This window comes from Molossus molossus, unplaced genomic scaffold (genome assembly GCF_014108415.1).
Source record: "Molossus molossus isolate mMolMol1 unplaced genomic scaffold, mMolMol1.p scaffold_m16_p_1, whole genome shotgun sequence".
Taxonomy (NCBI): domain Eukaryota; kingdom Metazoa; phylum Chordata; class Mammalia; order Chiroptera; family Molossidae; genus Molossus; species Molossus molossus.
In genome coordinates, this window is record NW_023425344.1 from 78176879 (window position 1) to 78189095 (window position 12217).

General features: G+C 41.4%; 1 protein-coding gene and 1 non-coding gene across 2 annotated transcripts in view; both read left to right on the forward strand.

The window, feature by feature from the left end:
• The window catches only part of DAPP1 (dual adaptor of phosphotyrosine and 3-phosphoinositides 1), a 57387-nt gene that overhangs the window by 16596 nt on the left and 28574 nt on the right, over positions 1-12217 (forward strand). Inside the window, exons 2-3 of the mRNA XM_036271169.1 lie at positions 1145-1267; positions 5130-5263. Of these exons, the coding sequence (XP_036127062.1) occupies positions 1145-1267; positions 5130-5263 (257 nt within the window). The remainder of the gene's footprint in view (positions 1-1144; positions 1268-5129; positions 5264-12217) is intronic.
• LOC118622438 lies at positions 7921-8056 on the forward strand. The gene has a single exon (XR_004958061.1). It is a non-coding gene; the product is annotated as a small nucleolar RNA SNORA42/SNORA80 family (small nucleolar RNA).

A 12217-nucleotide genomic window follows, 5' to 3' on the forward strand; every position in this document is an offset into this window, starting at 1 on the left:
GAGAGGGAGAGAAAGATAGAAACATCGATGAGAGAGAACATTGATTGGCCGCCTCCTGCATGCCCCCTACTGGGGATCGGGCCCACGACCTGGGTGTGTGTCCTGACCCGGAATTGAACCAGCCACCTCTTGGTGCATGGGTTGATGCTCAACCACTGAGCCACACCAGCCAGACTTCACTGTCTTCTTTTGAAACGTATCTGGAATTTTTTTCTTGTACCATGGATATGTAATCTTTTCTAAAATAACCTTATTTTTTTTTAACCCATAGAGCAATTTGAATCTCCTTGGGACTTTCCCAGCTCTTCAAATGTTTGTCAGTTTGAAACAATATTTGATGAGGCTTGCATCTTGTCTAAAACATCTGAATTCCTTGTACTCCATTTCTCTCATGACGACGATTCCAGTGTAAAGCTCGGTGGTTTTCCACACTACAAAAGGCGGTGCAAGAGAGACTGTGGCAGAGAAAACAAATGGAAGAGAGAAAATTGGCCAAAGCCTATTCTTACGGTTATTTTTGACTTGGACTTTTTAAAAATTTCCTGTTTACCAAGTAATTTTGTATGTTTGTCTGCTAGAGCTACCATGACAAAGTACCACAAAGTGGGTGGCTTATGCAGAAGACATTTATTATCTCACACTTCTGGAGGATAGAAGCCCAAAGTCAAGGTGTCGATGGGTTGGCTCCTTCTGAGGGATCGGTTCCAGCCCTCCCTCCTTGACTCGTAGATGGTCATCTTCGCCTTCACATGGTACTTTCCCGATCTGCAAGTCTGTCTCCAAATATCCCCTTTTCACAAGAGGACATTAGTCATATTGATTAAGGCCCAGGCTAATGACCTCATAACTTGTTAAAGACCCTATCTCCAAATACAGTCACATTCTGAGGTTTCGGGGGTTAGGTCTTCAACATATGGGTTTTCAGAACACAATTCAACACATAACATTTCACTAGTAGCCAACTCTCTCTGCTTCCCCCTTTATACCCAGGGATTTCCTTCTCCTGATGATTTGGCTGAGAGCGTGGTCTCCTGGCTGCCTATGTGGGGAGTATTGCTGGGGTTATCCTTGAGAGGAAAAGCCAGTGAAGGAAGAGTCACCTGGTAGTCTGCCCTGAGTGAAAGCACTGTTCTCTCCTTCCTAGGTGGTACCACAGCAACCTCACGCGCCACGCGGCCGAGGCTCTCCTCCTCTCAAATGGATATGATGGCAGCTACCTCCTGAGGGACAGCAACGAAAGGACCGGGCTGTACTCTCTCTCCGTGAGGTAGGATGCTCAAAGCTCCATGAATTCAACATGGTCCCCTCTCTTACTTACATAGCCATCAACTTGACCATCACAATCAGATAGCCACATAACAAAATTCTCATGATTCCTGGTAGACCAGCAGACCACGCATTCTGTGCTCTGAGTGGTGAGAGTTAAAAACTATTCTTGCTCCTTCGTTGGCAGGTGAAAACTGTTATGGCTAAAAGAGACTTTGTGCATTGTTTAATCCAAACCTCCTGCTTGAGTGGTGAAGAAACTGGAACCTGAAGTGGTAAACTGTCTTACACCCAATAAACCAGCGATACAAACGGCACCTGAACCCAGGTCCCTGAATAGTGGCCCAGGGCCCTTTTAACACTCCTTACTTCCTCTGGAAAATCAGAGTGATCTGTGGCTGTGCAGCTTTTATCGTCACAAACTCAAGCAAGCAATAATGCCACTTTTACTTTTTTCTGTAAATGGACTGACCCTCTTCTTCAAGGTTCCATTTCCCCTGGATGTTAACGAAATTAATCTAGTCCCTACCAGGCATACCAAAAAAAGTGAATGCCCAGTCCTCCCACGTTCTCTCTCCTTACCCTTTCCTCCTGGATGGCCTCCCTATCAGAGAAGTTGACCTCACCAAGAGATAAGCAGGAGGAGTCAACGTCAGCCTCTGTCACCTTGCCTTCTGTAGCAGGTGTTGGTGGGTTCATGGGCAGTTGCCCCTGGCTAAGACTGGGCATGTGAGATCTCCATGAAGTTGCTTCAGCCATCTACCCATTAACCTCAGATTGTTACTATTGTATTACTGTTCTGAGGGCACCGCCATACATGTTTTCGTTGCAGTCCCTCACGTTGATCACTGATCCCTCATCACAAGGTTTTCTTTTTTCTTTCCTGCTCAACACGGTTGCGGCCTCCTTGTCACAAACTCAGTAGCAACATTTACACTTCTTTTTCTCCGAATCCTCTTTTCTATCCAACTCAGCAACATTTTTTTAAAATCTCCTCTCTCTCTGATAGGGGTAAAAAACTAACTATAGCCCAGCTGGTGTGGCTCACTGGTTGAGCATTGACCCATGCACCAAGAGGTCGCCAGTTCGATTCCTGGTCAGGACACATGCCCAGGCTGTGTGTCTGATCCCCAGTGGGCGCATGCAGGAGGAGGCCAGTCAATGTTCTCTCATCGGTGTTTCTGTCTCTCTCCCCCCTCCCTTCTTCTCTCTCTAAAATCAATAAAGAAAAAATAACTAACTATAAACATAATTCACCAAATAATTCATGGCAGGCTTTGATGAGCTCAAAAGCCAAGAATTAATGTATTTTCTTATCTCCTCTTTGGAGTTGGGCCTTCCGTATTTTCTATGCTACATTAACAAATTACCCCAAAACTTAGTGACTTAATACAACGTAAATTGATTAGCTCACAGTTTCTGTATGTCAGAAGTCCAGGCATGATGTGGCTAGATTCTCTGCTCAGGGTGACATAAAGGTGTTGGAGAAGGCTGAGGCTGACCTGGGCTTTGTGTTCTCTTCCTTCCTTCTCTCCTTCCCTCTTCCTTCACCTCCTTGCTGCTGGAGGACTGAGCTTCCCATTTTCCATATAGCTACGAGCCAGGGACCACTCTCAGCTTCCAGAGGCCGCCCACAGTTCCTTGCCAAGTGGCCCCCATACGCAGTTCACATGGATGTTTGCTCTTTCTTAGGCCGGCTAGACATTGTCTCTCTGACCTCCTCTTCTGTGACCAGCAGAAAAAGCTGTTTTTATCAAAACTCTCACATGATGAGGTCAGGTCCACCCATGCAATTTCCATATTTTAAGGTCAGCTGATTTGGGGCCTTAATTATCTGCAAAATGCCTTCACAGTAGCATTTACGTCAGCGTTGTGTGGAATAACTGGGGGAAAGTGGATGTGCTCCAGGGGCTGAGGACCTGGGATCCTTGGTGGAATGCTGCCTGCCGCACCTTCCATCCCCAGGGTCCCTGGACGCCTACAGGCTGCTGTAAGGGGACTGGGAGAAACAGTGGGAGGTGGTGGGGTAAGTAAGAGGGTCACAGAACAACAAAACTCATTAACATTTTTCATGCTACTATGCTGTATATTCTTTACAATTTTCCAAATAACATTTTTGGGATAATTATTATTTAAACATGGAATTCTGTTTAGGCGGGAGCAGGAATTGTGCTTTTCCTGATCAACAGCAAATGTTAAAAAAGTGTCAGGTGGTGATGCTGCAGATCCTTTATTGCGTAGATCTCCCCAAAATCTAAAAAAAAAAAATGTGGAATTATGGGCTCACCTATAATTGTCTCATCTGAACACATGGATCATAATAAGCTCCTTACAAATAGATGGCAACATATTACATTTATGCAAAATTTTAAATAAAATAACTAATTGCCATTACTAGCACTTGGAAATATGTACTTTAAAAAACAAACAAACCAAAAAACAAAAACACCAGCAGAGGTGACAGAAAGCATAGACCAGCACAGGGTATGTAATAATTTAAGAGCATCCACTCCGTGCCAAGCACTTTGACAAGTGTCACAGAAGATTCAAAGAACGTGCCCTTAGGAAGTGTACCTTCCAAAAAGACATTTCCAAATACCTCACTACAAAGTAGAGTTCAGTAAATGACGGGACAGAAAACAAAATGTGTGCTTGGATGGTTGAGAAGAGGAAAAACAAGTAAATCAAGCTGGACAAATCTTGTGATACTTGACAGTTGGTGATATTGGAACGGACGCTTGATCAGAAACAAAGGGGAAGAAGTTGCAGGTGAAAGGGACCATCTGAGCTAAGGGACAAAGTGGAAACTCCTGGGAGAATTGCAGGTTTGGCTGGACTGGAGCAGCAGTTCTCAAGGTGTGGTCCCCAGACCAGTAGCATCACCTGAGAATGTGGTAGGAATGCAAATGATCAGGCCCCACCCTGGACCTACTGAGTCAGGAATTTGGGGGGTAGGGCCCAGAAATTGGAGTTTTAACAAGGCCTCCAGGTGATTCTGATTTCGGATGCATGTGGAAGTCAGAGCGTGCCCTGCACAGAAAGGAGAGAAATAGTGGAATTCAAATAAAATATATATACTGTATATAACGTACAATTTATTTAATGCTCTGCCTCATTCCAAAAATGAGGTGGAAAATAACAATGTAGGGAATTGGATATTTTAGTCAGCAGGCCATAGAACAGGCTCGGGAGGGAAAGGGCTGGGCTTGTGCAACTAACTAAGTGACAGAAGCAGAATCAGACTGACTCCCAAACAAGCAAGAGAGGAGGGCCGAGGACAGAGGAGAATGTGGGGAACATGTGACCTGCCATTTCCATCATCTCTCTTCCCTGCCCTTTTAAACTCATGATCCTTAAGGATTTGTTCACGGACTCTCCATAAGCCATAGAATACACAGGGAGAATTGTCTCTCATCTTGCACTAGAGTGAAAAATTGATGAGAGCACACTATGCCCAAAGAAACTGTGCTTTAAAAAATGCCAATAGTACCCTGGCCAGTTTGGCTTAGCAGTTAGAGCATTGGCCCTCGGACCAAGGAGTCTCGGGTTCGATTCTGGTCAAGGGCACGTACCTCGGTTGCGGTTCTTCCCAGGTCCTGGTTGGGGTCCTGTGGGAGGCAACCAGTCAATGTGTCTCTTTCACATTGATGTTTCTCTCTCTCTCTCCTTCCACTCTACCTGAACCAAAAAAATGGAAAAAATATCCTCAAGTGAGGATTAAAAAAAAAAATGTCAATAGTTACAATGATTGTCATAATTCTCAGTTTTTAGGGGGTTTAATGGTGATATTAAGCTTACTATTTTCCTTCAAAAATGATATTCATTTGTTCAATTAATGTTAAACATTTTGTTTTCCCTTTCAGAGCCAAAGACTCTGTCAAGCACTTTCATGTTGAATATACTGGATATTCATTTAAATTTGGCTTCAATGAATTCTCATCTTTGAAGGATTTTGTCAAGCATTTTGCAAATCAGCCTTTGATTGGAAGTGAGACAGGTAAGCTCTGAACACAGACACTTGTCCTCTGAGACATTGTTTCAGGTTTCAGGGTGGAGGAGGGACAGGTGGATCTCAATGAAATACTAGTCACTTCTATTGAATTATGTGCATATGCCATGCAATTGGATATATTTAGAAACTTTTTCTCAGTACTGTGCCGTATGATACATTAATACATTCTATACATAAATTTATATATATTTCAGTATTATCTTTAGGAGAAAACAATGTTCTTTGTGCAAAGCAGATAATTTTTGTCAAAATGTTATTTAAAGGATTGATAAAAAGCACACAATTTCTTTAAAATCACCTATTCATTTTATAATAGTATATACAATAACAAAGAAAAGACAAAGATAAGTACAACTTTTTGATTCCTCATTATTTTTATGCATATTGGGGATATCCATAACAAATAATTTTGAGCATTCTTAAAACTAAAATTTATATTTAAATTTCCAGAAAGATCACTGAATATTGAAAATACAAACTAACAGTTGCTCTCCTGAGTAATTCCTTCATTTCATCATAAAATTCTGTTTTGTCTTGTCTTGGTTTCTCATAAGTTTTAAAATTGGATTTACGTATGGCTAAAACATTTTTAAATTTACCTGTTTGAGTTGATAAAGTCAAACCAGAATATTCAACCTAAAAAAATCAAACAAACACACTCTCTTGGTATTGGAATCATCAAAGTTTTTTTTGTCCATACTATTTAAATAAAATAAATGGGCATTTCTATATTTGTGATGTAAAGTCACAATTTTACAAGTCCTAAATGGTAATTCTCAGTTAAGCAAAAGTTAGGCAATTCCAAGAATCTGTGTCATAGAGGAACTCAAGACTTAATGACACAACTAGTTATCATGAATTCATACAGACTTTTCTTGGTAAACATGGCCAGGGGGCTTTTTGTTCATTTTAGTGTGATAGGAAGAGATGTCACCATTGGCTTTTCCTTTTCTGCTATTTCTGTGGTCCAGATAAACCCTGATATGAATCATTCAGTGTGGAATATAGATGAAAAGTACAGTAGAAACCACAAAATATTTGCCTTACCTTATACTGACCATACAAGGCCAGTAATAGAATATCCCAAACTACAAAGTTGAAGCTCTATTTTTTGTCTGTTGGAAATTCTCCCCATCAGCCCTGAAAATGACTTCACCATCTAGCCAGAAGTCATTCTCACAAACAATGGCAGGTGGGGATGTATTTATTCCTATTGCTACTTTAGCTTTGGCAAGCATTTCTATTTCTCAGATCCCTTCACTTCAGATTTATTTCCTATTCATGTCCAACCTGACACTCAGTTTTGTTCAGTTCTTGGTCACTGGCAATGGAGAGGACATTTCTAAAGTCAAAGACTGCGTTGTCTGCCTCTCTTTTTGTCCTTTATGTCCCCCAAGTCCCGGGCATGGCACTTTGGATGTATGTATGGGTGGATGGATGGATGATGGATGGATGGATGGATGAATGGATGGATGGATGGATGGATGGATGGATGGATGGATGGACAGATGGATGACTATGAAGAGGAATTCTTTGTAGGCTTCAAAGCCATAATTGTTATCTTCCAACCTTCTCTTCTTTCTCCAAGCAAAGTCAACCCCCTTCTTTTAAACTGTCCTCCTAGACTCTATTTTTCAATCCCTTTGAACTTTCTTTGAAAGGTACTCATTCTTCCTACCAACAGATTTCAAAACAGTTTAAGATTAAAGTGAATGCAGAGTTTTTGAGTTGAACCTTTCTGGCACTGATCCAATCACCAGGCAAGAGGATCACCTAAGACTGCTCCAAAGTAAAGGCTCCCTGACACTGAATTCAGGACAATATTAAACATCCCAGTAAATACATTAATTTAGCTAAAGGAGGTTTATGATTAATGCATTAGTGATTGTAAGGATTTGTAATCCTGACTCCTACGGTGGTTTTCTCCAAAGCTCAAGATTACTACTATAATTATTTTATTTACTTCTATAAAACTCAGGAAATTAAGTTTTAACCCTCTGCACTGCATATCCTCTGTTCTGATCATTATCCAATAGGGAATTTGCTGCTACTTGAACCCCTGCTATAGTACCCTGGTGCTGATGGATATGTACTTGACTTACTGGCTTCTAGCCCTTCAGTTAGATTCTACTAAGTCTATGAAATATCCTTCTTATCTGTCCCAGTCAGATGAAGGCAAAGTCACTAAGGCTGGGAACAAAGGGCACAAATCGTGACAAATAAGTGTTCCAATTTTGCCTTTTTGGGAGAAGTAGGTTTCAGGAAACTAGATAATATGCTGAAGTCGTGATGACTCAAGCCTAAAAGGTCCTCAAGCCACAGAGTCACCACTGTGACCGACGAAGAGTAGTAAATGGAAACTGAAATGCCACCTTCCCCAGATAGGTGTCTTCTCACTCATTTAAGAGTTAGCCCCGGCCTGTGTGGCTCAGTTGGTTGGAGCATTGTCCTGTACACCAAAGAGGTGGCAGGTTCGATTCCCAGTCAGGGCACATACCCAGGTTAGGGGTTCAATCCTGGGTCAGGGCACAGGTAACCAATCGATGTCTCTCTCTCTCTCTCACATTGATCTCTCTCTCTCTCTCTCTCTTTCTCCTTCCCTCTCTCTAAAAATCAATTTAAAAAAAGAACTGGCTTCTGAGGCATGGGAATGGATTTATGGGGGGCCCTTCTCGGTGGGCCTCTCATAGTGTACCATGCCAGAGTACACTGCAACCTCGAACCATAGCCCAGCCTCCTTGCCTGTGGGCTGTGAGCACTGAAGGGGGTTGTACAGTGTTTAAAATAAAAAGGAATTGTCTTCTGGTGTTGGCTCCCTGTGATCAGGGCATCAGGAGACCTCCAGACTGATGATTCTTTGTGCACCATTAGATGAAGTGCAAATTCTTCTTAAAGTTTCTGTTAGATAAAACACCAGGAGAAGCATTTGCCTGCGCAATGGATGAGGCCCTTCCAGGGTTCTCACCCCCAGATCCTCAGAATGGGAAGGTCTGGACTTGGGTATTTCAAGCCGCTTCTCCCAGCCCAGACCCCATTCAGACCAGCCTCCCCCTGCAAGGCCTGGAGAGTGTTTATGTAAGAGGGACTTTCTCACACTCATCCACTAATAGGGGTGGCACACCTCTGAGGGCCGCAGAGATCTTCAAAAAATCTTTACACGCCTTCACCTTACATTTAATCCAATGTCTTCCATAGAGTGAAACCCAGAACCCTTCGTTCTGGGTCATAAGAAAATATTTGTGCTCAGGATAGGTAAAAGTATTGCTTTAAAGGGATTGATACTATTTTAAGATATCTTTTCATTCTATTCCTATTCCCTATATTTTAAACTCTAAGAAATTCTGCTTCCTATTCTGAAGGATGAATATTTCCTAAACAAGATCTAATACCCTGACAACCTTAAGATTCTCTTGTCATAATTTCCCCTTTCCTTTGCTATAATTGACATTTAATCTCTCTCCTCTCCATTAACGTTTTTGCTCCCTCTAATTTTTCCTTATTAATACCCATAAACACTCTTAAGCTGTTTCCAATTTTCAAAACCCAATCATTTCCCAAGTATATCCTAGAGATATATAATGTACCCTCTGGCTTTACATTTCTCAATGGCCTTTTTACCTTCTAAAAGGTAAAATTTTTTACCTTGTATAATTCACTTAAAAAATCTTTGCACTAGTATATAAACTTGTTGAGAAGCGGGGTTTTCGCCAGTTTTGTTCCCTGGTGTGTCCCAACACAAAAGAATCAGTGCTCAGAAGAATGAAGACAGCACTTCGTGTTGGGTACCCCGTCGCCAACGCTGCACTGCAGCTGGCGCGGCAGCCCCGCAGCAGGAGACTCCTGACAACCGATGCTGACTCCAGCGCGCATACAGAGCGGCGTCTGCAATGATGTTCTGTGCTGGCTGCATGCTCAGCGGTGATGCAGTTCAGAACTCGCCTTTCATTTGTAATATTGAGCGGTTATCGAAAATGCCTCTTTATATTTGTACATGGTTTCTAAATTCAATTCAAGGAGACTTGAAAATTTTAGACTTTTTTATATATGTTTGGTCCGTTATTAATTTTACTGTTTCCTCTTGTAATTGGCCAAGTTTCCCATATAATCTTGAAAATATGGACAACAATTCTCTTTATGTTAAATTCTGAATAGTAGTAGAACAAAAATTACCTTTCCCATTACCTTTTGTTTCTATTGCAATTTATATATGTGTGTATATAACTGTCATATCTGATTTATCATGGGAGTTGCTACGTTGTGATTTTAATCACCTAACGGCATGAAAAATTATAGTCATCAAGTGCTTTGTTTGTGCCTACCCTTTATAGTAATTGGTTCTCGGTTTTGCAGATCCTATCTGGTTCTTTCTTAAATGTCAAATGTCCACTTCTCTTTTTGTTTTGGTGTGGGGATTCCCAACCTCTTAACAATTGCTATAGTTGTTATTATATTGTTTTGTGACACCAGCCATTTTACTCAGGTAGCATTTGAACATAATTAAGTTAAAACTATTTTAAATGGGAGAATTGTGTGACATTTCTGAGAATAATCTATGACAACTTGGAATTTTGCCAGACCATGACCAGGAGTCACTTCTTTCATTTGTTTGCCAAAAAATAAACATTTTCTTAGTTTGTAAGGAGGTGTACTTGAAAAAGGAAAAAGCAAGCCAAAAAGAGAATGAAACCAACATTTGTGGAGTGTTTACTAAGTTCTAGGCATTCTGTTCGATGTTCTGACAAATATCAAATTTCTGTAATCTTCTGAACCATGTACAATGATGGGTAAAGTGGTGCCATTTTAAAATGAGGAAATAAAAAACTCAGAGACTTTCAGTTATCTGCCCAAGGTTGCACAGCTAGCAAGCATCCGAGCTAGGCTGGAATCCAGACTAACTTTGTTCTAGGAGTAGGCGCTTTCCACTCACCTTGCTTCCTCCCAGAATTGCTGTCATGGTGACACGGTAGTATCGCGTCACCACAGCGCAGCATGGCCTTAGATGTACTTGGATGGGAAGAATCTCTGCCACAGTATGTAATAGGGTGTGTGTAGGATATGGCTGGGCTACAATGCATATTTCAGTCCTGTCCCTCTGTCTCTATAACAATATTGTCCTGAAGAATACAAGTCATTGTGAACGTCTGTCTTTGTATGCATTGCCATTTGAGAAATTATACTAGAGGAAATCTTAAAACATAAAAAGACTGACTAGAAAACACCTCCCAAATATTTTGGCCCCTCTCACTCATGTCTCTCCAGAAAAGATCCAAACAGCCTATGTAAATACAAGAAGGTAAAATAAAATTTAAAATTTGATGGAGGAAAAGAAAAATGGGACACAACGATAAAATGACACCAAGAAAAAACTATTTCAAAAGCATACTGTACGTCTGCGGGAAGCAGGACGTGCATTTAGTTACAAAGCGTTTAATATTTCTTGCCCCTCAGCTGCGCCTGTGTGTTTAACCAGGCTTACAGATGTTAGAATGGGAAGGGATCTCAGAGACCATGTAATTTCTTCTTTACAAATGAAGAAACTGAGCCCTGGAGAGAAATGTTGAGGCAAAAACTCACATCGCCTTTTCTGAAGCTGCCTCAAAGCATCCAGTGCTTTGAATTTCAATTTATGCATATGCTCTCTTCCCCACAATAGATAGAGTACAGCATTTCACATGCCATAGAGGGTTTTAGTGGTGGTTATCACACCAATTCTTAGCCCTGATAATACCATAATCATTATATATGGTGTAATGATTAAACACATGGACTCCCAGTTCAACTCCAGTCTCTGCCATTCACCACCGTGTGTCCTCGTGCACGTTGTGTACCCACTCTGAGCTTCAGTTTATCATGTTATGAAATGGAGTTGATGGTATAATAATTCATACCTTAAAAGGTCATGACTTGCTGTGAAGATTGAATGAGATTAGGCATGAAAGACATTTAGAATGATTTATAGCATTGCATAAATATTCAATGATTATTATTATTTATACCATTAAGTCCTTTTGTGGTCATTAATTCCATAATATTATACACAAGAGCTGTACATGCATCGGTATATCATGAAGAATTAGTTTAGGGACAGTTGAATTTGTATTTAACCAAGGTGTATGGTGTCTTCTTCAAATTTTAAGGCCCTTCATATGTAAACGAATGTGGTTGAACTAGCACCATTTTATGATGGGTTATAGTCCATTTGCAGGGCAAGTTGCAAGGAGACAAATCTTGACTATTCCCATAACATTTCCCCCTGCCCCCAGAAAGCCCCTTCCCATTGGCAGGAAGAGACAGAGGAGTCCATCATGGATAAGCCAGCTGCAAAGCTCGTTTTCTGAGCCTGAGGTCAATAATGAAACATGGATAGATGAGATCTTATTTTAAAATAATTCATCAAATAGATAGTGAGTGCCAACAATGAACTGGGCACTTGTTAGCCACTGACGATTTAGTGATGAATCAGAGAGCATCCTCACCCTCAAACTCTTCCAGTCCAGCTGGGGAATCTGACCAGTAAAGCACTAGATTTAGTGCATACAAGAACGATTCAAAACAAAAGCTTGCCTTTCGGGAGCGATGTGTGCTCTTGCACTACACTCTGTTTCAGACACCAAACCGGTGCCTGGGGCTTGAGCCTGTCCTTACTGGCCCGGCTGGAATACAGAACGACCTCTTCAATGCAGACTCACGGCTGCACAGACAGAAGACAGAGGAGGTGTGCTGCGGGTGACGGTTCAGGCAAAGCAAAATGAAATGCCTGCTCTGTCCTCCTCTGATCATCTCAAAAATGTACCTCCACCAAGCATTTCTGAAACCGAGTTTTAGTCAAAGGCAGGAAACAACAATCTCCTTCATGAAGTTCAGAAACTGAAGTGAAACTAGCTACCAGGTTTCCAAGACCTGTGGTTGCTGATCTTCCTCTCTCTTCTCCTTCTACCA